Source organism: Opisthocomus hoazin, chromosome 19 (genome assembly GCF_030867145.1).
Source record: "Opisthocomus hoazin isolate bOpiHoa1 chromosome 19, bOpiHoa1.hap1, whole genome shotgun sequence".
Lineage (NCBI taxonomy): Eukaryota > Metazoa > Chordata > Aves > Opisthocomiformes > Opisthocomidae > Opisthocomus > Opisthocomus hoazin.
In genome coordinates this window covers 5,526,724-5,551,661 of record NC_134432.1, presented here as the reverse complement: position 1 = coordinate 5,551,661, position 24,938 = coordinate 5,526,724, and the positions used below count along the sequence as shown (strand labels likewise).

Genomic DNA, 24,938 nt, shown 5'->3' with positions numbered 1-24,938 from the left:
GGATAAAAGGGATTTTGTTGGTATAGTCTGCTTGAACTTCCAGAATACACTTGATCGTGACTTTGCTCAAGGCACTTAAAGAAAAAAGCTGCTATGGGAAAGGGGGAAACGTCACGTGGACAAACAGGAAAAAGACAGGAGTTAAAGGGAGGTTTTTTTTCAGTGGAGGGAAGTCAATGTTTGGATGCCCAATATATTAAAAAATAATTGAGGAGAAAGTAATGAATCAGGAAAGTGACAACATCCACTGATGAAATTATTCAGTGTAATAATAGTATAATAAAGGCTAAGTGAAGAATTGCAGAAGGATCTTATGAGACAGATTGGTAGGTGAAATTCAGTGTCAATAAATGTTGTGTTGCTTATGGGAAAATATCAAAAGGCGAGCCCTTAGCTGACTCTTTTCACTCTGCAATGAGACCTTTGGTTGTGAAACACAGTCCTGCAGGAACTTCTGCTTGGGGAACAGGAGCGACGGCAGCAGCAAACCAGGCCGAAGGACGGGAGAGCAGACCAGCACCACGGCATAAAGCGGCTGGGTGCCGTATCCTGAGCATGCAGCTCTCACCCTCCATCTCGGAATGGTCTGTGAGGAAAGGGGAAAGGCTCTGGGGCAGGGAACGGGGTCCCTCTGTGGTCTGGAACAGCTACATCAACCACATCTCTGCTCTGGAAGAGAGATGAGTGACAGCGATATAGAATCACAGAATGCTTTGGGTTGGAAGGGACCTTCAGAGGCCATCCAGCCCAACCCCCTTGCTATAAGCAGGGACATCTTCAGCCAGACCAGGCTGCTCAGAGCCCCGTCCAACCCGGCCTGGAATTTTCCCAGGGATGGGGCCTCCACAACCTCTCTGGGCAGCCTATGCCAGGGTTTCACCACCCTCAGCGTAAAACATTTCTTCCTTATATCCAGCCTAAATCTCTCCTCCGTTAATTTAAAACCATTACCCCTTGTGCTGTCGCAACAGGCCCTGCTAAAAACCCTGTCCCCACCTTTCCCACAAGCCCCCTTGAAGCCCTGGCAGGCCGCAGTCAGGTCTCCCCGCAGCCTTCTCCTCCCCAGGCTGAGCAGCCCCAGCTCTCCCAGCCTTTCCTCCCAGCAGAGGGGCTCCAGCCCTCGGATCATTGCTGGGGCCTCCTCTGGCCCCGCTCCCACAGCTCCAGCTCTGTCCTGGGCTGAGGGCTCCAGAGCTGGATGCAGGGCTCCCGGGGTTCTGTCAGGAGCAGCGGGAGGATGCCGAGCGAACACCGACGCCTGTCTCTGCCCAGCAGCTGCCGGCTCCCAACCGGGCAGCGCTCCCTCGCCCGGGGCGCGGCCGAGGCGAACCGTGCCGGGGCAGGGCCTGGGCGAGTTCGTGGCAAAAAGCCTCGGCCGAGGGCGGGCAGGGAGGAAGCCCGGCGCCGCAGGGCCCCTCGCCGGGGCCGGGCCCGCCCCGCGCCGCCGCTGACCGGGAAGCAGACGGGCGGCCGTTCCGCTGCGCGCCGCCCCCGGAGCCGCCCCGCGCGGCGGGAGCCCGCCCCGAGATGGCGGCGCCGTGCCGGACGCGGACGCTGCAGGTGGTGGACACGGAGTTCAGCGCCGACGCGGTGGAGTGGTGCCCGGTGGAGGGCTGGCACAGCATCCTGGCCTGCGGCACCTACCACCTCCGCCCGCCCGCCGCCGTGAGTCCGCCCGGCCCCGCGCTCGCCGCCGCCCCCCGCCCGCCTCGGCCCCCGCAGCCCGGCCTCGGCCGGTGTTTCCCGCCCTTCGCCGCCGCCTCAGCCGGGCCGTGGGCCGCCCCCCGCCGCCTCAGCCCCCTCAGCCGGGCCCGGGGTGGTTTCCCGCCGTTCGCTGCCGCCTCAGCCGGTACCGGTCGCCTCAGCAGCGGCTCGGGGTGCTGCCGGCCCCGGCGCTGTCCGTCCCGCGGCGGGGGGCCGTGCCTCGGCCCGGCTGGGCCGGCTGGAGGGGCCCCAGCTCACTGAGGGACGGTGGCGGCTGTCACCCCCCGAGGGAGGGACTGGAACAGTGGGAGCCCCCTGCCCCGCTGCTGGCGGGGTCCGGGGTCGGGAGGGCTCTGGGGAAGGTGGAAACGCCGCCGCGCCTGCTCCTCAGGGCCCGGTTTCTGGTGCAGGCCGACTCCCGAGGAAGCAGCGGAGCCTGCGACCGGACTGGGCGCCTCTACCTGTACCACTACAACGAGGAGCAGCCTCACATCCCGCTGACTGAAATCCAGAGGATTGACACCGCCGCCGTCCTGGACATCAAATGGTAACGCTGGCCCTCGAGGCGCGGAGCCCGCAGCGGCACGCTCTGCCGTTCTGGGGATCCGCTGCGGCCGTTGGCGTGGCAGGAACAGCGACGGTCAGCAGCTCAGCTCTCCCTGGCTGCGTGCAGGGAGGTGTTCTCCGGCTTGTTCCAGTGAGCGAAGGCTGCACGCGTTTCTGTGTTACGCTCTTCTGCGCACTGATGAGCAGCTGGTCAGGGACTGTGGACCTCTTGTATTTATATAATCATATATAGTAGATTTCCCCTATATATAATCTCCTTCATGCAGATTTGTGGGAACTTGAGTAGCCTTAGACATGCTTAATGAGATTTTTTTGGTCAAGTACCTTCTCCTTGTCTGTCCTGGAATAAAAGCTATGACTTTGCTCTTCTCTTAAAATACGAGAAATACGGACATTCGAGACTTGCTTAACTTGACCTTACAGGTGCCATGTTCCTGTTGCAGAACATCCCATGGTTGGCATTGCAAACTCGACAGGCGCCGTGGAGTTTTGCCACTTGACTGGAAGCGAGGTAGGTGGCCGTAACGCCTGCTGCTGTTGGAGCTGGTTTTCACCTGTATTTGATGTATCTCTGTATTTATTAGCAGTGTGCCGAGACTTGCAGGAAGGCTGTATGGTTTCCATGGCTTCCTCAGTATGCTCAGCTTTTTAAACACTTCTTCTTTTGTCTTCTGATAATGTTTCTTATAAATCCCACAAATTTGTTGATGGCACCAGAGACTGCCTGGGCTCTACCCAGCTGCAGAGCGTGGGCATGAGGCATGAGGGGAGCAGAAGCAAACCCTGGAAGCTGTCACTTGAGAGCGTGCACTAACTGGTAAACGCAGCAAAAGGTGCACGGTTGTTAAAAGCGGCGAAGAATTTGGGAGAGGGATTTCTTTCTGTTGGTGAGAGAAGGGAGGAATCGGGCGAGCCGTTCCCACAGAGCGAAGAAAGCGGAAGCCAGTCTGTAAGGGTGTTCGGCAGTCAGGTCATCGCTTCCCCTGGACTTCATCACTCACTGAGAGCAAGCAAAGTCTAAGGGGGATTTGCTGGGAGGTGGGAAGCAGGAGGGTGGGGATCCTGTGCGTGCGTATGTATGTTTGCCCTTCAGCAGTACTAAGCGGGTGTACGTTGCTATGGGACAGTTGATCTCTTCTGTCGTGTGGGACCCTAATGCTCATCAGCCTCGGGAAGACGCCTTCCACAGGAGTCAGCAGCACGCGTGTTGTTGTACACCTGCTGTCTTCGCAGTCTTAACCCACTCCTTTTCTTTTCAGTAGAAGAACAGCTGCATGTTGGAGCCGTGCTTCAGGGTCGATCTCGGTGCACAGCGTCTGGCGTTGTCTTTAGATTGGTCCACAGGACGAGAGCAATGGTGAGGATGGGAGAGAAGGGCTGGCCGTGGAGGTTGTTGTGGATGTGACAGTTTTCAGCCATAAGTTGAGGGCTTTGATGATTAAACCTTTGGTGGCTTTTTGTGGTTTAAGACTTTCTTGGCCCCCAGCTGTCTTCCTGCGCCTTTTCTAGAAGTTACCACTTCCAGAGAAAGGGGAACAAAGGAACAAGAACGTACTGTGGCCACCATAACAGAGACTGAACCAAGAACAAATGTGAGGTTATGCTACGGTGAATGGCGGCAGGTGAGCCAGGGACACGTCTTCTGTTGCCTTTGCTAAAAGGAAAGACCAGAATGGGATGCAGATGGATCCGCTGGTTCCAGCTCTGCTCTTATGGCTGAAATTTTAGTGTGAAGTTCTGCTTAACAACTGCTAATAATAGCCCGTGTGGGAAGTTTAGACGTGGGTTAGTGAGAATCAGGAGAGAATTGGTTTGGAAGCGGCTCCTTCCTCTCTTGAATGCTCATACATTTGGTGTCAGAAATGGCATCACTGCATGAAATAACATGAGTTAGCTGTACCTTGAGAGAGGTAGGGTATGTGTTTTCTGTAAGTTAAGTGCAAAACAGAGAGTGGTGCCTTTGGTGTGAGCCTGGAAATGGGGGGGATCAGGCAGTCGTGGGCTTAATGCTGCAGGGCAAGTATTTAGTAGCTTTGGCTAATTCAAGCTGTTTCTGTGCATGCTGTTTAATGAATAAGTAGAATTCCCAGTTCTACTTTTGTCTTCCTTACCTTCCTTCTTCCCGTTGTCTCTGCCCTTCAAGATAAATGATCGTTGCCATGATGAAAGGTCCCTTTAAAGCCTGTCACTGTTGTCATTTGAGAGACAAATAACCCCTTCCAGAAGCCGGATGTGCAGCCTGCACATCTCTGTAGGAAGGGGGTGACCCTGTCTCTCTCGTGTGGAAGTTTGGGAGATGCAGTACGACTTAGTAACTAGCGTGTGATGTAGAAATGGAAAGAAGCCCTGAGCCACCAAATCGGTACCTACAGTTTCAGGTAACCAAACAGAAGGCACCTAGTTCATGTCGGGTAATGTCAGAAAATCTGTGCGCTGTGAGCTGCAAAGCTTCTGCCAGCGCTCCAAGAACGCTGTGTGCAGAAACTGCCACTGTGCTAGCCAGAAGAAGAGAGCAGGAAAGGTCAGGATCAGCCAGTGCTTCAGATGTCTGTGATAGCAGGGAAATAAAACATTGCTTCATACTCCAGAAGAGGGAAGAGACTCTGAGAGGTCCTTGTCAGTCTGACTTGGAGGAGAAAAAACATCTCTACACATGGAATGCGTTTATTGATGTAATACCAAGCATGTGAGAAGTCAAGTTATGCATCTAGGAGAAGGAAAGACCCAAGAGCGGTTTTCTTTCCCTCCCATGAGCGTGAGCAGTTTGTTCCCCCTGTGAGATCGGGGAATGGGGATCACTGATGTAGATGGTTTGAAGATGGGATGGGCCAAAGCTCAAAAGGGCTGTAGAAATCTGTGCATTCCTTCCACTGTACTGCCTGCTGGTTTCTATCAATGTTTAGTTGAATCAAACACATATAGTATTATGTTATCTGTCTGTGCTTTGGCTGCTATTTTTTACTCTAACAGCTTCTTAGGACATGAATTTCAGTAATTTCTAATGTTTTCTCTGTATTCCACTGTAGTGGATGCCCTTTGAGAGTGATCAGCAGTGATTCAGAGGGGAAGCTGAATCTTTTCTCCATAGATGAATCTGCTCCCTCTGTGCATGTCCTGAACCAGTGGGAAGCTCACAAATTTGAGGCCTGGATTGCTGCTTTTAATTACTGGGACACCGATATTGTGTATTCAGGTCTGTAAGGACTGGGAATCTCACTTGGGGGTGTCAGGGAGGGGGCACCTGGTTTAGGGACGTGATTTCCTTGGGACTTTACTTTCCAGGGTTGGGTACGCTGCTCGTATCACACCGCTTGTAAGAGTTGGGGCCTTTGCTAGGGGTAAAAGGCTTCTTGATTGTGGGAAGTGCTTGGAGTTAATTAGGAGAAGAGGCGCCTTTTAAACTGTACTTTGTCTGGCTGTTGGCGAAAGAGATGATAATCTTTTGTGGTGTGTGGCAGAGAGCCAGAGAGCTGCTAGAGTCCAGTCTTTTTATCTTCAAATTATTTTTTTGCTTAGCACAGAGAGGGTGTTGTTAATGCATGTCTCTTCTGTGGTGACGAGTACTGTGAGCCTCAGGTGATGTCCGTTAAATGCTGTGAGAGCCTAGGGCTGGCCCAGGCTGCCCAGGGAGGCTGGGGAGTCTCCTTCTCTGGAGATATTCCAGCCCCGCCTGGACGTGGTGCTGTGCAGCCTGCTCTGGGTGACCCTGCTTCGGCAGGGGGTTGGGCTGGGTGACCCACAGAGGTCCCTGCCAGCCCGAACATCCTGTGATTCTGTGAAAGCATCAGCTGGATGTTGACTGCGCTGCCTCGGTGCCCTGCGCTGGCCATTTGGACGGTGTTTGGATTGACGATGTTTTGTCCCTGTGCAGGAGGAGACGACAGCCTGCTAAAGGGCTGGGACACCCGGTGCAGTCCAGAGGCTCCTGTCTTCACCAGCAGGAGGTAAGCAAGCCGTGTCTGCAGCTGGACCCTGAAGCTGTTGTGTGTGAACATACGGTGTTACCGTGTCCCTTCCCAAGCCACGGAATTCTGAGATGCACAGTGATGGTGGAGTCTCGTTTCTGTCTCTCGGGGAATGGAGACATCTAACAGGTTTTTTCATCAGGGCAACTTCAGGTTGAAACTTTCTTCTCTGTGTCTTCGGTATAATAAACCAACAGCTCACGTCCACATGTGAAGATGGTCGTAGCTTCTTTGTAAAAGAAGAATCCTGATTTATGCCTTTATTTGGGGAATTTTTGTGTGTGTGAAGTTTGGATGTCTTATTATGGAATGTGTTTTAGAAAATATTTTATTCTCCACTGTTCACTCATGCGAAGTAATTTCTTTCTTCTGGTGGCATCACATATCTTTTAGAATATGATTAAAACAATATACACAGTTCTCCAGTGAAATTCTACATGTAACCATAAAATACACTGGGGATTATTGCTATGGAAATGTTAATGTTGGGAGTAAAGTCTCCTGGGAACAGAGTTGTTGTGCTGAAATTCTTACGGGCTCTGACCAGCAGTTTATGGTACAACTATTACTAGAAAATATTTCTGCTGAGAGACACTGTCAGTGGAAGTTTTGCCTTGGAAAGGCTGTTAGACTGTGTAGATGGAACTCTGCCTGTGTATTTCACCGGACGGAAATTTGAGTTCACCTTACTCTCCTTTCCCGAGACCTTGATGCAGTAATGTGGACCCCAAATCCTTGACATTCAAGGAAGAATCCCTTCTCAAGTTGTGCACTGCTGTCTCGTCCCTCTGCTGTATGTTGCTCTTTTGCAGACACTCCATGCGTGTGTGCAGCATTCAGTGCAGTCCCCACCGGGAGAATCTTCTGGCTACTGGCAGGTAAATCCCCTCTAGCTGCCCCTCACTAGAGTGACCAGCCTCTGTTGTTTTGAACACGCTACCACTGCTCAAGGTGTGGTCTCTTCAGACATTCAGTGCGGTGAAGAGCATGCGATCTTTCCTAATTTTATTCTGTACTTGTTGCACTGAATCAGCTTTGCTGCTTGTCTGCATGTTTATTTGTGATATGTCTCCAGCTACGACGAGCACGTGCTGTTGTGGGACACCAGGAACATGAAGCAGCCGCTGGCAGACACCCACGTTGAAGGTGGAGTCTGGAGGTTGAAGTGGCACCCAACCTGTGACTTTGTGCTGCTCGCAGCCTGCATGCAGAGTGGATTCAAAATCCTTGACTGCCGCAGAAGCATGGGTGAGTGTTCAGTGGAACAGAGGTGCTCTTGCACTGCTCTGCTGCTCTCCTTTCCTACTGCCGGGTTAATGGGGGAACTCCAGCTCTGAGCTTGCTAGACAGATCTAGATGTTGTTAATAGCCATAGACTTTTATTCCAACCGGAGGTAACTCTTTGGGCTTTCCCAGACCTGTCCTTGCTGTTGGCCTGATCAGTTGCGCAAAGGCACTGTCATTGTTCACGTGGAAGTCTCTCGTAACTTCTTGTCGCGGGAGGAAAGCCTGTTTGTTTTGTTGTGAAGGTATTACCTGTTGACATGACCGTTCCAGTTTGTACTCATCTTGATGGTTCAAAGAGGTTCTTCTGAATGTCAGGTGGTGCTTTCCTGTCAGCAGAAGTTACTGACCTGCTGGTGAATTGGTTATTGCCTCAGAAAGGAAGTGCTGTGCAGTCTGGTTAATCTAGAATAACGTGAATAAGCCCTCCATGTGAATCAGAAGGTATTTACATGATTAAAAGCTGTTTGCATTAACATTACAAATGCAACCTTGCACAAAATGGTTGCCTTCCTGGGTTTGTCCAGGCCTTGGGCAGATCCACAGCTTGCAAATAGAGGAGGACATTGCTCCTGCACAGGGAAGGGAGGAACTTGATGTCCACTCGCCGTCAGAGTCAGAAAGCTCACGGGAAGAACACATCTGCAATTTGTTAATAACCAGAACCTGGTCTGGCAATCTGACCAGTTGTACGGGTGGCTGAGTGGCGATCGCTGTGTGATCTGCCTGGTCTTTCTTGAGCCTTTTTAGGTATTTTGAGTAATGATGCATGCTGAGGCACGTTAAATCTTCTCCTGTCTGCTTATGGAACCAGGGAAAGTCAAGGCTAATGAGAGGTGGCTGAAAAATTGTCAGGAAAGTCAGTACCTCATTTCTGCTAAAACCCTTGACTTTGTTGTGAAGACCGCAATAACCAGAGAACTCTCCTAGAATGGCTTGTGAGCAGTCTGCAACAAACCGTTTTGCAATGTAATTTCTGCTCATTTCATGCTTTTGTTTACTTTTTTAAAGCGGAAAACACGGAGGAATGTACTATCCTGTCATCGTATGTCTTGCACAATTCCTTGGCCTACGGGGCTGACTGGTCGAGGCTCTGTCCGAGGGATTCCTTGACTGCAACACAGGACTCTGCTGCTGCGTGCCGGTCTTCGGAGGAGCTTGTGGGAGGATCGGAGGACGGAGACAAGGGACTGAGTTTGCAGGTCCAAAACCTGAAGATAATTTATGAGTCTCCTACAGCTACTTTTGATGTAATACTGGATGAGGAGAGTGAAGGCCCTGCCTTGCTGCTCCAAGCAGCGGGGGATCCTGCCCGGGCTGGGGGCTTGCAGGTGAAGGGAAGGTTAGGGTTGGCTGGGGGCCCTGACCGGGGGGGAGATCCCGAGTCAGGCAGCGGTTCTGACGCGTGGGCTGAGAGACGCAGCGGAACGGGTCTGGACAGAAGCGGTGACTCTGCCAGGTCTCTAGACAGCCCCAAAGAAATGAGCATTGTAGCAACTTGTTCTTTCTATGACAATATCCTCCATGTCTGGAAGTGGGAGATGAGCCTGGTGACCCCTTCAGAGAGGCCAAGCGCCACATCTCCGTCTGAAGGAACGGTTGAAAGTTTGCATTGACCAGTCCCAAGGAGAGGGGCGGGAAAATTCCTGTACTGCGAGCGACATCTGAGCTTACGCCCTGTCTAATTTCTGTTGGGCTTTTCCAGTTTTATTGTTGAGCTTGTGAGTGTTTTAAGGCCGATACTGATGGAATTACTGGTGTTTTATTTTCAGGACTGAGGAAAGCTTTTGCTTTGAGGAGTGAGGTCAAGCACAGACTCGTTGATTTAATTTTCCCTTCATGCACTAGTTCAAAGTAGGACGGTCTGCCTCGCAAAGGCTGCTTGTCTCTACCTTATATTTGAATGCCTTCAAGGCTGGTTTGCATTTCTATGATTGATCTGTTAAGCCCGTTCTCCTCCTTCCATCACAAACCAAACTTGTCTGTGCTGCTGCGTGTTGGCAGCGGCAGGATGTGACTGGAGGTTTTCCTGAGTGGCCCCAAAAAGCCCAGGAGCAGAGGCTTAGCTGTGTGTGCAGCTTGCTGTGTGATCTGTGAACTAGTACGTACTTGGAGAAGACACTCAAAGACAGTTCAGATACTGACAGTGCAGTGTGCTTAGTGATCTTTAGTAGAGAGAAATTATTGTTTTAGAAGAAAATCCAAACTGACCAGTATGACAGACAGAAGTTCAGCGAGGGGAAGCTTTGTTCTCAGCAGGGCCTTTCTTGGAAGCATTCTGATGCATCCACACAGTCTCATTTTGCATCAGACTCATCACCTGGTTGCAGTCTCCCTTTATCACTCCCTAAGCTAAGCACAACCTGGTTTAGCATCCATTGTGTAGCGAGCCCCGCTGTGTTTTAGTGCCACGCTTAACCAACCCCCACCATGGCCTCTTGGTATCAAACTCATGTTTTCTGCTCTCCACAGTGAGACACACATTTAGGTCCAAAGTCAAGATCTTTCAGTTTTTAAAAGGTGAACAGCTTTAAGGTCAAAACCTCCAAAAAGTACAAGCAGTGTTTCCTGACATCTTTTAAGTTCAACATAAGTACAGAAACCAAAATCTTAACAACGTTGTCCTAACTACCTCCAGGAATGGCTGCAGAAGAATTTCTCATGGTTGCTCCATTAGCTTTCTTTTTTCACTGTGAAATATCAGCAAAACACCATTTCTGGAGCACTTTATTATCTTCCTAGAAACAAAAAGCCAGCTTAAACTAGTTAAGTAACTTCTAGCTTGCATGGTTTCTCTTTTGAGGGTCCTAAAGAATTCATTGTCTGGAGGGAAAGAAACACCAGCAACAGTTATCTATCTGTAACAGTGCTGCATCTAAAACGAGGTACAGCAGATAAGAATTTTACTGCTTTGAAACTCCTTTTTCAAGGATGAATGTGTATTTTAGAAAACATTCTTGAGCACTGTTACATGAAGATTCATATTAGTATTGTGAACAAGAGCTTTTGTTAACAAAACCACCCTATTTTTGGATGTTTCTAAAGTAAAATCAATAGAAGTGATGCATCTTCTGTGGTTGTTTTGCTTTTAGAAAGCCCTTCACAGCTAGCCCTTGTGAGGACCTTCTGCCTGGCCCTGGGACGGCTCCGTCCCTCTGGGGTGTTTGGTGGTGCTCAATGTTCTCGGGGAGCCGGAGCTGACAATCCGGTTTCCTCACACCTTGGTGAGAACACCGAGGGCGTTTCCCTGTAGCGACATGGCTTCTGACTCTTAACTCCATCTTAAAAGGTTGTCATGCTTTTTTATTGCTGTGTGAGATGAAGAGGAAACAGCCTGAGGTTAGCGAAGCTGGAGAGGCATCACAGACTGTGACTGGACTGGGGCAAGTGATTTATGCCTTACGCTAGTCCTTGCTTTGCCCTGAGAAATGAGCAGTCTCCTGTTACCATCTGCCTTCACCTAGGGAAGGTGAGGCAAGCGACTTGTTCGAGACCAAGCTGGTATTGGCATCAAAGGGTGCAGAATCTCCTGCTCTCCAGCCTTGCCCTCACATGCCCTCCATCCAGCTGCCAGCGATGGTCCTTGGAAAGGGAGAGGGGGAGCCTAGGAAAGGGGACTCCTGGAAGGAAGGGGCAAAGCACCACCCCTGCCAACAGCAACGGCACCCAGGGCTGACAGCAGAAACCCACCCCTCGCCTGTAACCCTTACTCTGATGAGCTGAAAAATGCAGGTCTGGCTTAACTAATTAGAAAAACTGTGCCGTCCCCGACCCCCTCTACGGATGTGATTCCTGAACCCTCTGCGCCAGTGCCCTAACAACTCCTCCTTCCTTTGCGGTTATTTGGGGCTGCAGCACCAAGAAGTGGAAGCCAGTGCAGCATCCCCTCCCCGCCATCGCAGCCCTGAAAACAGGTATTTTTTTTAAACACCACTTTAAGGGCTCATCTGTCAGTCTTCGTTACAGACTGGATGTCCACCGAGCACACACCAAACACACTTCCTATCTCCAAAAGTGAACGGTTTAATTGCAATTTAATTTTTTAACACTTAAGCTTTGCAGTACTTCATACTTGGAAAACCTCATGCAAGAAAAACTCTCGAGTACCCCCGGGAGGGCTGCAGCCCCCCGGCACAGAACTGGCGCACAGGAGAATCATTTGCTCAGACTCCAGCACTTGGGTGTCAAGAGAACACACGTTATTTCCAAAGACATACAGAACTTAACAGTTTCTACTTTAAACAGTTGCACACAACTGCCTATGTAAATGTTACTTGTATCCATGGGATTTGACAAACAAGGTGCTGCTCTGGTAGGAATATAGGCCCAAACATAGCAATAGTTAGGACAGATAGACAGGTTTCAAATTTAAACAGTTATCTTGCAACTTCAAGCAGCTGCACTGCTAAGGGACAGACACTAAGTGCACCTACTAACTGTATCTTGTTTTACTCTAAAAAAGCATAGCTTTAAGGCTTGGGAAAGACTGGAAAAATTGTGGCATTTGATAGAAGCAGAGAGTTTAGGGTACGGAAGTGGTTTTGCCTGCTGGAGGTCTCACTCCTGGTCGAGTGGAACTCCTCCTTGGGGCTGGGGGTAAACCCATCGAAGCCTTCCCTCTCCGGCTGCAACTGCTGCCCAGCGTGAGCGGCAGCAGCGTGCTCGGACCAGGGTACGCCGTTGGGCTTGCAGCGGGCTGCTCTCCGCAGCTGGGAAACTCCAGCCTCTCTGGAGGGGATCAGACTCATCACCCTTTATGCCCAGAAGGCAGGAATTCCTCCCCAGAAGGAAGGAACGAGGTTTCAGCAGCCTGAAGAGAAACTGCCTCCTGCTCAGTCAGCTCTTGTCTGAGAGCAGGACACCGGCACGCTGACACAAAGCTACACGCGCGACGCGAGGCACAGGCAATGCTCTCCTTCGGGATGGGAGGCGAACCGCCAGCTTCCCCCAGCGACCGAGATCAGACATGGCCGAGGGACAGCGTGGAAGGATTTGTTTTTAATAGCCACAGACAGAAACCGTCCCGCGCTCGCTGGTGCGGGTCGCGTCTCGCACAGGGCGAGGCTCGCCCCGGGAGCCCCGCGGCAGCTCCCTACCGCACGTAGTTCTTGGGGAAGAGCTGGAAGAGCTTGCCCTCCTGCGTCGGCTCGAAGCCGTACTTCTCCAGGTTGCTGGGGTCAAACGCGCCTTCCTTCACGTCCTTCTCGATGCGGGGAGCCACCACCTCGGTGAAGAGCTGCCTGGCCGTCATGGGCGGCTCGGAGCCCTTGGGGGCGCGGTACGAGACGTAGGCCTTCAGCTTGAAGCCCTCCAGGTCGGGGACGACGAACTCGGGCACCATCTGCCTGATGAGGACGAACTTCCGGCTAGAGGTCAGCACGCCCAGCTTCTTGGCCCCGCGGCCCTTGCTGTAGGTGCGGGGGCCGCGCTTGCTGGTGAACGGCGACAGGCGGTCCGCGCCCCGCACCAGCCCGCGGGCCAGCTCGGTCAGCAGCCCCATGCCGGCCCCGCCGCCGCGCCCAGGCCTCGGCCGCGCTGCCCTCACCTCAGCCCGCCTCCGCGCACGCCAACACCGCCCGCTCGCATTGGCCGCAACGCGCCAGCCAATCCGCAGCGCGCTACCCCCACCCCCGCGAGGGACGCGGGCCATTCGGGGATGTGGGGGGGAATGTGGGGACGTGCCCACCAATCAGCGGCGAGGAGAGGCGACGCGTGGGCGGGGCCTTCCCCCCCCCTCAGCGGACGGCGGCGGCGGGTGGGGCCTTCCCGCCGGGACCTTCCCCCTGGGGGCGACCTCTGACCCCTCCGGGGTGACCTCTGACCCCTCCGCCGGCGGCAGGTGAGGGGTCTGGCCCGGTCGTTCCGCTGCGGGGTGCCCGGGCTCGGCTCGGCTCGGCGGGGAGCGGGGGGCCGCGGGCGGTGCCGGCGCCCCGTGGGCCGGGCGGGCGGTTCTGTGTAACGAGAGGAGGGGCGCGGGGCCGGGCAGGGCCCGAGGGCTCGGCCCGCTGCCGTGGGACTGGGGGCCGGCCCTCACCTGCGCCTTCTCTCTCTCTTTCCTTTGGGTCTTGCTCCCGCGGCGCCTGCAGACATGGATGAGGAAGGCAACAGCACCAGCCTGGAGGTACCGTGCGCTGTGCCCGGGCCGGCGGCCGTGTGTCCGTCCCCGGGAGCGTCCCCAGGCCGCCGAGCCTCGCTGGGTGCCGCTTGGGCGGCGTCTGTGGAGGCGGTGGCTTTACTTGGAAAGAGCCTGTCCTGATAAGAGTTTTATTCTTCCAGAAATTTCAAGCTAGGTCCCATTTCTTTGTGTGTGTGTGTTGATTATTATTTTTTAGAGTTCTTACTTTTTTTTTACTGCAAACATTCACACTCTGCTTCATGTTCTGAGCTGTTAACAGAATGATCTGATCTAAGCACGTTGCTGCAGCAGGACGCTTTTAGCCTGAAGAGAGAAGAACTGCAGGGTTCGCTGCAGCTGGCTCTTCCCGCGTTTGTCCTTAATCATAAATCAGAAACTCATAGTCCAGCACGACGCGTGGTGCTTCTCGTAGTTACGAAGGATCAAGGCCTATGATAGGAAATAGTTATTTTCAGAACTGAAAAATACGTACAGCCTACTCGCACGCAGTTCGACAGCGTTTGGTGGCAGTCTGGTGTCTGCAGGCGTGTGTGCCGCTGAGCGACCCGGGAGCCCGACGTCCCGGGCAATGCGAATTTCCAGGCCTCGGTTTCGGTGCTGATGGGTGTTTCCCACCCCTCCCTGCACGGGGTTTGTCTCCCCGTTTGCCGCTGAGCGTGGTGTGAAGCTGTTCAGCTCTCAGCAGGGCTGCTGGTCTGTGCTTGGCGCTCTGGAGGAGCGCGAGTGTTGGTTACGTAGCTGTATGTTTTTGTTAATCACTCTTCATTCTCAATTTCTTAATGAAATTTCAATGTCACTGGAAAAAGCAGGCAAATGCTATTGGTGCTTAGCGTATCGTTGCTCCATTTTCTGACAAAGCAAGAGTCCTGTCAGGGTGGTGCCACCTGCGCTTTGTCTCCAGGAATTGTTTGAGGCTGAGGAAGGACGTGTGGAGTCCTTGAATTCTGGTGCTGGCCGTAGCCCTCCTGCGGGCTGGGGCTGGTGGGAGGGGCCTGTGGAGCCGGTGACTTCACTGTGACCTCATGTTTCATGATGCTGTCATGTAACAATAACCGCTTCTGCCTCTCAAGCGTCTGTACGCTGCAGCCTGTCTGTTTGCTTTCTCCGCTCTGTGGAAGGATGGTCAGTGCTGGAAAAGACACCCCACGGAGTATGTGGGGGCAACACCATGTTTCCAGCGGTGTTTGTGAGGAACCTTGCAAGAACCTCTCGGCTGTCGTGGAGATCTGAATTTCTTCTTTCCCTGGTTGTTTTGCTGTATCGAGTCATGAGGGCTCAGCCTGTGCATGTGTGTGTTCTGTTCTTTTGCTCATTATTTTGTTACTCGTCCTTGCAGCAGCAATGTGACTGTCAGCTGGCAACTACTACTTTTGGTGTTATTTGAGATAATACAGGCCTGGGTAGTAGCAGAACTGTGCGCGTCCCTACCTCGGTCAAGGGGACATAAATGAAGTGACCACAACAGACTTACACAAAGAGCTTGCTGTATTTTGGCAGAATGTGTTTACTGCTAACGAATTTTCAGCTTTTTTTTTCAATTTAACTTTTCACTACAATCCCCCTAATAATAGTCTGCTAATAATAGTAACAGAATTCGTTTGACTGTGTTAAAGCCACCGAAGCAGACAAACCGAAGACAGCGATCCGTTTGTGTTGACTGGTCAGGCAGGAGTTTTATTTGTGATGTAGAACTGGAATGAACTTCACGAGGGAGGCTGGTTTGGTGACTCTCAGTATGCACTTCAGTTTTCTCTTGGTAGCAAAGCTAAATTAAGAGGTCATCCAGATCTGGAACTGAAGGCAAAAACTGGGAGCAGAGCTACGTGTGGTACTTCAGATTCAAGTACTTGTAAGGTTCAGGACCTACAGGGGGGCAATCTGTCCTTGTACTCGCTCTGCTTCCTGCTTGTTCCTAATATTTGGTTGGCTTTCTCCCCACTGTTCTGGTGAGTTTTGAGCTGGCATTTGTGAGACTGTTGTTCTTCAGGAAAAAAATCTGGCAGTTGAAACAGTCGGCAGAGGTCCCAGGACTGTGTGCCTGAGGTCAGAGCTTTTTCCCATGTGCATAATTTTCTTGTTATCGTGAATGAATTCTGCTGTTTTATTAGTTATTTTCTCAGTCTCACAAAGTCCTTTATGTTCAGTTCTTGTCCTTGTTGCTCTGAATGATGTAGAAGCCTCAAAAAAGTCATTGTCTCGCCATTTGGCCCTGTTTTAGGACTATTTAGGGATGTGTTGAATTGACTCCAGTGTAGAACTCCACTAATGACGCCTCTCCGCCGGATGGCTGGTGTTTGCAAAGTGGGCTATAGCTGAAAGACAGATACTGGGAAGTACAGCGAAGCTATGCCGTGTGTGCCAGACCAGGCATCGAGGTGATTTTATGGAGGCTTTTTGCCAGTTGTGGGAGACTAATTTCACCTTCCTTTTGGTGCTAGGCTGTGTTACCAGCAAGTGGAACACGAATTCTGCAGTTTGTAGAGGACCGAATACAGACTACTATGGTAACGTATCGCTTTAATCAGCTGGATGGACGATTGCATGTGTAGCTTCTCGGAAGTTCTAGGAACTCTACTAAGTCACAGTCAGAGTTGGAGTGTGTGTTTTTTCGCTGTCCTGTTATTTCATCCCACATACGTTGAGTTGATCAGCTCACCAGTCTTTGGGGGGGAAAATGCTGAATATTTTGCATGTGCGCTTACAAAAATGCTGAATATTTTGTGTGTGAGCTTATGAGTGAGACACTGATGTAGTTTCAACTTCTTGCATGTGTGATGTTTTAATTATAAATTATTTATGCATGTGCTTGACTTTTAGACATCTTGCTGAGCTAAGTGTTCTTCAGCCCTCCACAAAGTACTTAGTTTTTCAGCTTCAGCAGTTACTCAGTTCTTTCCCCTCTAAATTCCTCTCACAGCTGACCGGAATTGCAATCGGAGCTGCAGTCGCATTGTTGCTTATCGCGATTGTTGTGTTTGTCGTTTACAGAAGAGTGAAACAATCTAGTAAGTACGCAATAGCTGTGTATGTTTCAAAAGCAGTTTTCTCAGTTATCTTCAGTATTTTTACAACAATATGTGGCAGATTCTGTGTTGATTTGTAATAATTGCTTGCTGTGAAGGTCATGGTTCTTGCAGGAAAACAGATTTAAAACTGTGAAGAACTTGTGTTGATTCACTTACCCAGGTCTGAACTGGGAATTCATAGCTGTCAGGTGCAGGATGCTGGAGGTTTCTGTTTCCCTAGTGTATGATAGCCTTGGGATCAGTTGGTGTGCAAATAACGTCACCCCTGCTGCGATATTTCTGTTCCAGTAATGAGAAACGGGTGAGTTAGAGGTTTCCTTTGTGAGATTAAAATTCCCTGATCCTTGTGTCTGTTTAAGAGAGCCTTTTTATCTCCTCCAGTGATTAGGTAGAGTCTTAAGCCAGCTCTTCCCTCATCTGGTGTGGCTTACCAGAGTTGGAGAACAAGGTATCTTGTGTTGGTTTAAATTCCAAACGCCCAAGAGCTTGCTGGTTAGTAGACAGGAGCCACAGCTGTTATAGGGTAGCCAAATTGAGAGCAAATTGTGCTCAGGTTTGTTTCCCTCAGCACAGAGCTGCAGGTGGTTCCTGAGGAGATGCTTCTCTTTTTCAGAACAACTTCAGCCACATGTGCCTCAGTACCGGTTTCGCAAGCGGGACAAAGTGATGTTCTATGGGCGGAAGATCATGAGAAAGGTAAGCGCATCTGGTGTGGTGGGAGGGAAGTAAAGATTAAAATCCAGTTTGGGAGGTGTTGTAAACTTTGAAATACTTCGGTTGCTTAGCCTGGCCCAGGCCCTTCAACCTGTAAGACTTCACTGGAATTTTGGGGATGTTTCAGAGCTCCTGGAATTCTGCCTGCAATAGCTTCTCTTTCTGGGCAAACCTTACCTCTTTCAAGAGTGTTTGCAGACGTTGAGAGTAGGAGTTAAATCTGACTCCACTATGGAGCTGATCTTTTTGTATAGATCTGTAGGAATCTGTCTTTCTCAGTATTTAGGATTATATTCGAGATATTCAGTGCCTCAGGATTGTCCCTGTCAGACAGTGACTGCCATTACATTCAAAGCTGACACCTTTCCCCTGTGAGTCTGGGGAGCAGATACTTGAATTTACCTTTCTGCAGTCTACCTGTGAAGAGCACTGAGTGCTTCAGCATATGAGCCCTCGTTTTCTTGTTACGAATCTCAAGTAGGACTTGTCAAGCTGTCTCGTTAGAGACTGTTCAAGAGGGGTTTATCCCGAGATTGACCTCTTTCCCTTGGATCGTCCCATGGAATACCGCCTGTGTCCTGATGTTGCCCATGTCCTGTTCTTCTGAACGGTTTCCCCAAGAATTTTCCATCAGTCAAGAGTCCGTTTCTGTATCAATTGATTAAATCCTTCAAGTCTGTGGCTGCCTGTTTGATATTTAGTTCCGTTTTGTTTGTTTTTTACTTTTGTCTTTGCAAGTGGCTTTTCTTGGGAAATTGCAACAAGAAGGCTTGAGGAGATCTGACGACAGGCATTTCCTTTCATGGATTAGGTGAATCTTCGTAGGCGTGCTAGGTGTTCACCACTGATTGTCTGGATTTCATTTAACTGAGAAGATTAATCTTCCTCTCTCTCTCCTCAAAATAGATGCTTCCCTTGAAGCTACTTAGTGCTTGCAGAGTGTGAGATTCTCTTTTTTTCTTACTGACAGTACCACCATGGTCAAAACCTCATCTTTTCAGACGTATCACGAGTGGCTATGCCAGCGCAGAGATTTTGCATTTGGTTTTATTACAAGCTTGTGCAGTAGGGACTCCTGTATCGAAATCTACGTAGCAACGTCTCAGAGCTCCACGTGTGGTTTTAGTGTATACGATGCTGTTGATAAAGCCTGACTTTGGAAAGCTGCCTCTCGCTCGGGTGGGGACTCTGACCCCTTTGCAGAGCACTAACTGGTTTTGGCTTGCTCGTATCTGTAGATACGAAAGGTTGGTGAAGGAAGGGGCTGTTTTGAGTGTGGCCAGTGCTCCCTCCCCGCTGTCCTGTAGGGTCAGAACCAGGCTGGGGGTCCTGTGGACTCCCCAGCCCGGGGGAGCTGCGGGGCAGGATTGGGACTGGCCCCTTTTGGGAACACAGGCAGAGCGTGGGGTGTCCTGGCCGTGCCCTGCGGGGTAGCCTGCTCGAGTCCTGGTGCGCACTCATTGTCAGGGCACTTAAAAACAACACCTGTAGAAAAATAAGGTACAGGTAAGTGAACTTGCTTTGTTAGTCACTACTTGTTGAGGAACACTTCCTCTTGTGAGCCGCCGCAGCCTTCTGCCTCACGCTGCTAGTTTTTGTTGTTGTGAGGCTGTATTTCATTATGGAGGAAAGACATTACTCCCCAAACCTTGTTTTTGCATTGCTTCTGTGTAGAACTTGGCCAAAAAATGTCCCCAGTGAAAGGAAATGGTGTGTGTTGCCAGCAACTTCTTAATTTTAATATTCTTTAACGCAGTTGTTTGTATGTAACACACAAGTAAAGAATGCTTAGAATTCCAGGTGGTAAAATCATTTCAGGTAGTTTTTGCTTTGGGTTTTTAGACCTTTGCTTTTATTCCTAAATAAGACATAGAACATTACAAACTGACTGCTGTTGATTGTACTTTAGGTATTTTTGACAAAATACCAATATTTTACTTTCTAAAAAAAAAAAGTGAGTTTCCAAACTAATTAAAGATTAATTTTTTTGAGAGAGAATCTTTTTCCTGGAATTCGATGCCTTGAGATCCAAACGCAGAACTAGTAATATTTTGAAAGTAACTGACGAGGGGTTTTTGTGGCCTGACAGTTGTGGCATTTCTCCAGAAGGTGGCACTTGGTAACTGTTAAAACCAAGTGAAAGCCTGGCTGCACGTGTGGCCGTGATTGTCACTGGGCCAAAAACAGACGCGGCCCCAGTCTGTCAGCATCACAGGCTGCCCCAGGAGTACTGGAGCTTTAAATGTTACTTCTTTGCCTGTTGTTGAGTGTTTCTGAGTGAGAACTGTATAGCTGAGGGTTTTTTTTCCCTCTGCCTTACATTACCACGGTAGCAGTTGCTTATTAAAATCAAAGTATACTCCAGTTGCTTTCTAGAAAGAAAGTCTTCCTGGAGTAGGTGGTGTTCCAGTCCTCCAAGGTCGTGTGTGAGTGCTTCACTCTGCTCTGTTCATCGTGTTCTGATGACTTGGGAGATGAGGTGGAGCCTTTGCGGGTTTGGAACTAGTGACTTGGGATATTTTTTTGTTTCTTTTGGTTTTTAGTAAATGTTTTTGTTTTACTTCCTCCTAGGTTACAACTCTTCCAAACTCTCTGGTTGGGAACACTGTGCCTCGGCAAAGGATGCGGAAGCGAGCAAAAGTGTTATCTTTGGCTAAAAGGTACTTGGGCTCTTGGGAAGGGGAAAAGTCACGCCACAGGGATGGTTTTGTGGGGTTTTTTGTTTGCAGTGTGGAACCTTTCCCTAGCAGAGCGCTTTTCTATAGCTGCGGTTTTTTCATGGTCCTGTCGGCTGTGCATCAGGCTGGGATTTTGCTGGGAAGGTTGCTGAAGTCGAGTGGTTTATGCATGCAGTGCTGTCTCTGGTTTTGTTGAAGAGAGGCAGGAGGGTGGAATGCTCCTGCACTATCTACCTCATAACACGTAACATGGTGTGATGTGCAGTTAGTATTGCGGTCAGCCTGTGGTGTAGGTGTGTAGCCCACACTTGAGACAAGTGAGGAGACTTCCTGAACTTTCTGACTTGTGTTTTCCTTTGCAGGATTCTGCGTATTAAGAAAGAGTGTCCAACTCTGCAGCGGAAAGAGCCACCTCCCTCTTTGCTAGAGGCCGATCTGACTGAATTTGATGTGAAGAATTCCCATTTGCCATCGGAAGTCCTGTACATGCTTAAAAATGTTAGGTAATGTTAAACGCGAAGAGAAGTTTGGATTTTGCTTTTGATGAATGTGCAGATGATCGAAGTATTTGGCAGTTTGTGTCAAGCCTTCAGTTTTATCACTGCATGGTCAGAATGTTTAGGCAGTTGACTGAAAGTTGATCTGAGCATGAGGAAAGAATAAGTGACTTCTAATTTTCTAAAAATATTACGAAAATATTTGAGTGTGTTTAAAAAAAATGGAAAGGACATAGATTGGTGGCCTAAATTTTGATAATAAAGCTGTTCTAACGTGAACAGGTTTCTGTTAGTACATTTTAAAAATTCTGTTTAGACTATATCAAACAATTTTTTGGTACAGAAATCATAATTGGTAAATGTTAATTGAATACCATATTGACAATTCTCTAAACTGCAGAGTCTTTTATTTCTCTGGCTAAGAAGGTTGCAAACAGAATCAAAGTCAACTTAATCCTCAGCTCTTTGATGGGTTGAGAGGAAGGGATGGTCTTTGTGCCTGTTCATTCAAGTGTTTATATTGCTGACACAGCAAAGAGGGTGAGATCTTCAGGCCTGTAATTTTGTTTTTGTTTGTGTGTGTTTATTTTTCTCCCAGTTATGATATAATTCAGTCCTGAAGGTCATACATACTGTAATAAGTCTGCTGTTCAAGTCATCTAAACTCTCTACTGTGGAATTATGATCTCCTGTGACTAATTGATGTCGCAGTAGAATTTGATTGATTGATCCTGTTAAATGTGAGCTAATGGAGCTGTATGAACGGCCCTTCTGCTGCTGTGCACAGAGTGAACAGGTTTGATGTCTGCCTGGTAGTGCCTGGCTCGTTTCAGTATCGAAGGAGTCCAGTTGCACATTACCTGTGGGAGATGGAATATTCCAAAGTTACAAGTACATGCGGATGACAGGAATTTTTCCCTTTGTTTTCAGTATTTCTCGTGTGTTCTGGTTACGTGGGCAGGGCAGCCGTACTAAAAGGGAAAGTTCCAAAGGGCAGCTTTTTTCATGCGCTGTGTGAATCTGTTGTATTTCTTCCCCTTCAAAAGCCACGCTGGTGTTTGCTTGAGGAAGTCTGGGTACAATTCCTTGTGAGCCTGCTGGCATTGCTTGGAGTGCTGCTCGGAAAGGAACTGCAGTATTTACAGTTGTCAGCGTTTCACAGTGCTCTTGCACTTCTGCATTGGGTAGTTCTGCTCCTTCTGCCATGCACCAGCTGACTCTGGGGCTTCTCTGCTGTTCGTGCCTGCGGGCTGTGCTGATTTGGGAAGGATTTCCCAAGGGCAGTGGTGATTTTAGGTTTCTCTTTGCATTTTCTTTCCCGCAGGGTCCTTGGCCACTTTGAGAAACCTCTTTTCCTGGAACTGTGCAAGCACATGTTTTTTGTGCAGTTGCATGAAGGTGAATACATCTTTCGACCTGGGCAGCTGGACAACAGCATCTACGTTGTGCAGGATGGCAAGCTGGAAGTTTGCATTCAAGAAATTGTAAGAATAAACTGATCTGCGGTTCTTGAGATAAGTCTGTTGGCATCGCATATAGGTTGGGATGAATCAGAAGTATTGATTAGATTTTGACATTTGAATCATAGTGATTTAGAAAGGATAACTTCCAACCCTTCAGGGCTGTGATATTTATCAAGATCAAGGTTTTTAGCTGTGGTCCCCTGTGTCTTAGATGGGAGGGTGAAGCACAGTGCTGATCAGGTGTTCTGAAATGTCCTCACAAACTCCAGTTGCATAGTTATTGAGGGAGGACAGGGTGCAAGACGGGCTTTGCATGGTGTTGGAAACATTCTCCTTTGGGATGGTTGTTGTATAAAAGTTAGGTGTACAGAGCAGGGGAGACCAAGTACACTTCATAATATTCCAGCGTGGTAGTTAGTGGGCTTGCCTGGGAGGTGGAAGATTCAGATTCAGTTTTGGGTGGACACTGAAAAGAAATTATTGGCTTATTTTATTGGAGAGTCTTAAAATGTTGAGTGCTAGTTCTTGCAATCCCTTCTGCCACTTTAAATTCCCCCCCCCCCCTCTTCCTGACTGAACTTTGAGTTTAGCTTTAACATGTGAATGGTTTTCTGATGGCTGAAAATGCAGGGGTTTGTAAATTATCGCAAATTTGCTGATCTCTCTATATTTTTGCATTTTGCTGTTCTTTGTTTTGTACTACCTTGTGACTTGCGATCCCTTGATAAAGGAAGCTAATTCTGTCTCAGAGTGGAGGAAGCTTTTTTTAATTAGTTGTTGCATAGCAAAGACAGACAGGTCACATCTACCCCTAGACAAAATTGACTTTTAGTTTCTTTTAATTTATCACTTTTAGAATGGTGGTTTAAAACTTCAGTGGTTTGAATTATCACATTTCCATCAGAGCAGGGAGAAAACAAGCATCCAAGTCATAATGGGGGACCATTTCTTTTAGGGCTGCTCGGAGTATCTGGGAGAATGAGACAAGTTAAGCTTTCTGAAGTGCTCTGTGTGTGCCAAATATGCAGCTGGGAGCCTGCAGTAACCTTCTGTCCTACGCTTGCAGGATGGAACAGAAGTGGTTGTCAAGGAGGTGCTGGCGGGAGACAGCGTCCACAGCCTGCTCAGCATTCTTGATGTTATCACGGTGAGTTCTGGAACGTGCAGGTTTTCTTGCAGTGCTGCTTTATGTCACGGAGCTGTTGGGGGAAGTAGGCTTTGAATATTGCTAGGAAAGAATCAGAATGGAAGTGGTTTCTTTGACCAATTCTTTTTGTCCTCCCAGGCCTTGACAGCTGTAAACTTAGCTCTGTGGTGTGTTAACTTGGTTGTGAAACGTGTGTGCTTGACAGCGCAACGCTGGCTATTTCTGATAAGCAGTAGGATATGGATTATTCTTTTATGGCTGGAAAACAGAGGTATGGTTGGATTTCCTCAAGGTCGCAAAGTGGTCAGGAGGAGGACCAAGTTAGGGCCTAGAAGTCCAGACTTTAACATTGTTTGATTTGTTACTTACTGGATTTATTTTATTTAGTCTAATGAAAATAAATCTGACAGTTGTTATTATTGTAATTAGACTGCGAAACCAGTTGATGGATTCAATTTTTTCCTGATATGCTAATGTTGCTGCTGGCCACCTGAAGGTTGTGCTCTTTGACAGGTGACAAGATGAGCTAAATGCTAGCTGGTCGTATTTATTGCACAAATTAGTGGTGTGGATTTTGTTTCAGTTGGAATTACAATGATGGCTTTGAAATTGTCACAGTGCATCTGTTGAGGAATAACTAAATCGACAGTGATGAATTCATCATCTTCAATAATACTCAAGCAGTTAAAGTGCTTAATTGAAGGATTTTTTGTAGTTGAGGGGATGAAGATAATCTAATCAATAAGTTGTTTGTATTTCACCTTGTTGCATGTTCCTCTTGTGCTCGGCTGTCTCCTGTCATTAAAAGGTGCTGTTCTATGTGTAAGCAGTTTTAACGGTTCTGTAAAGTGTTCTTTGCCTCTCTTGGATGCAAGCAGATAGATGAAGATATACATAGATACACACATATATATAATTTCCATAAAACCTATTGAAAGTGATAAACAATTTTTAAGCTTGGTCATGCTTTCTGCTGTAGAAAGTAACGGCACGTGAATAATTTGGACAATACAAGTCTTGTTGTTGCTGTCAAATCCATATTAATAGCGGAGATTTAGAAGTATCTTCACCCTTGTTACTTCCACCAGTAGATTTTCTTAATGATAATATTCTAAGGAGCAGGACCACCGTGTAGGAACATGAAAACTAGTCATGTTCTTTTCCTGTATTCTTTTTGAATAAGCAAGAAAAATATAAGAACAGTTTGTGGGTTTGTTTCTTTTAAAGGGTGGTTGCTGTTCGTTTAGTGTTGTGGTTGTTTTGTTGTCGTTTTTTTTTAATTCTCTTTCTATCAATTTTTTCTCTTTCTCATTAGCTATACCACTGGTAAATCAGAAAATAGAAATTATTCAAAGTGTGTTGAAAGAGTTATCAGCATGCAGAAGAGTATATAACCAAAACCCTTTCAAGTTTGTTTGTTTTTTTTTTCTGATATAGCTTGTTCTCATTTATTTTTACAACTCCCTCTTTTCTCCGTTGTTTCCCAGCTTTGTGAACTTGTTGTTTTGTTCTTAGTTCTCTGCATTGTGTTTCTTACTGGCTTTGGATATAGGATTGTCCTGGTTTCAGCTGGGATAGGGTTAATTTGCCTCCCAGTAGCTGCTGTGCTTTGGATTTAGTAGGAGAAGAATGTGGATAACAGATGTTTATAGTTGTCGCTAAGAGATCAAGGACTTTTCTCAGTTTCCCTATTCAGCTTATGAGCAGGGGTGCAGGAGCTGGGAGGGAGCACAGCCAGACAGCTAGCCCGGGCTGGC

General features: G+C 48.7%; 3 protein-coding genes across 7 annotated transcripts in view; 2 read left to right on the top strand and 1 right to left on the bottom strand.

Moving 5' to 3' along the window:
• Positions 1-1,501: 1,501 nt before the first annotated feature.
• DPH7 (diphthamide biosynthesis 7) lies at positions 1,502-10,586 on the top strand. Of its 2 annotated transcripts, XM_075439463.1 has the most exons (9): positions 1,502-1,665; positions 2,115-2,251; positions 2,695-2,782; positions 3,534-3,628; positions 5,298-5,464; positions 6,143-6,215; positions 7,049-7,114; positions 7,312-7,484; positions 8,532-10,586. In XM_075439463.1, exons 1-9 carry the CDS (start codon positions 1,528-1,530, stop codon positions 9,134-9,136), a joined length of 1,542 nt encoding a protein of 513 aa, XP_075295578.1. In that variant the 5' UTR covers positions 1,502-1,527; the 3' UTR covers positions 9,137-10,586. The 2 variants fall into 2 exon arrangements, with proteins under 2 accessions (XP_075295578.1, XP_075295579.1); XM_075439464.1 differs by lacking the exon at positions 1,502-1,665 and having other exon boundaries at positions 2,173-2,251; positions 2,715-2,782.
• A 1,910-nt stretch (positions 10,587-12,496) lies between these two features.
• On the bottom strand, positions 12,497-13,092 carry MRPL41 (mitochondrial ribosomal protein L41). Its single transcript, XM_075439465.1, has one exon. It carries the CDS (start codon positions 13,018-13,020, stop codon positions 12,613-12,615), a length of 408 nt encoding a protein of 135 aa, XP_075295580.1. The 5' UTR covers positions 13,021-13,092; the 3' UTR covers positions 12,497-12,612.
• A 162-nt stretch (positions 13,093-13,254) lies between these two features.
• The window catches only part of PNPLA7 (patatin like domain 7, lysophospholipase), a 126,733-nt gene continuing 115,049 nt past the window's right edge, over positions 13,255-24,938 (top strand). For all 4 annotated transcript variants that reach the window (XM_075439388.1, XM_075439387.1, XM_075439386.1 and 1 more), the window contains exons 1-9: positions 13,255-13,359; positions 13,607-13,641; positions 16,095-16,160; positions 16,574-16,661; positions 17,296-17,378; positions 19,968-20,056; positions 20,437-20,577; positions 21,896-22,055; positions 23,101-23,181. In XM_075439388.1, coding sequence (XP_075295503.1) covers positions 13,609-13,641; positions 16,095-16,160; positions 16,574-16,661; positions 17,296-17,378; positions 19,968-20,056; positions 20,437-20,577; positions 21,896-22,055; positions 23,101-23,181 — 741 coding nt within the window. In that variant the 5' untranslated portion in view covers positions 13,255-13,359; positions 13,607-13,608. The remainder of the gene's footprint in view (positions 13,360-13,606; positions 13,642-16,094; positions 16,161-16,573; positions 16,662-17,295; positions 17,379-19,967; positions 20,057-20,436; positions 20,578-21,895; positions 22,056-23,100; positions 23,182-24,938) is intronic.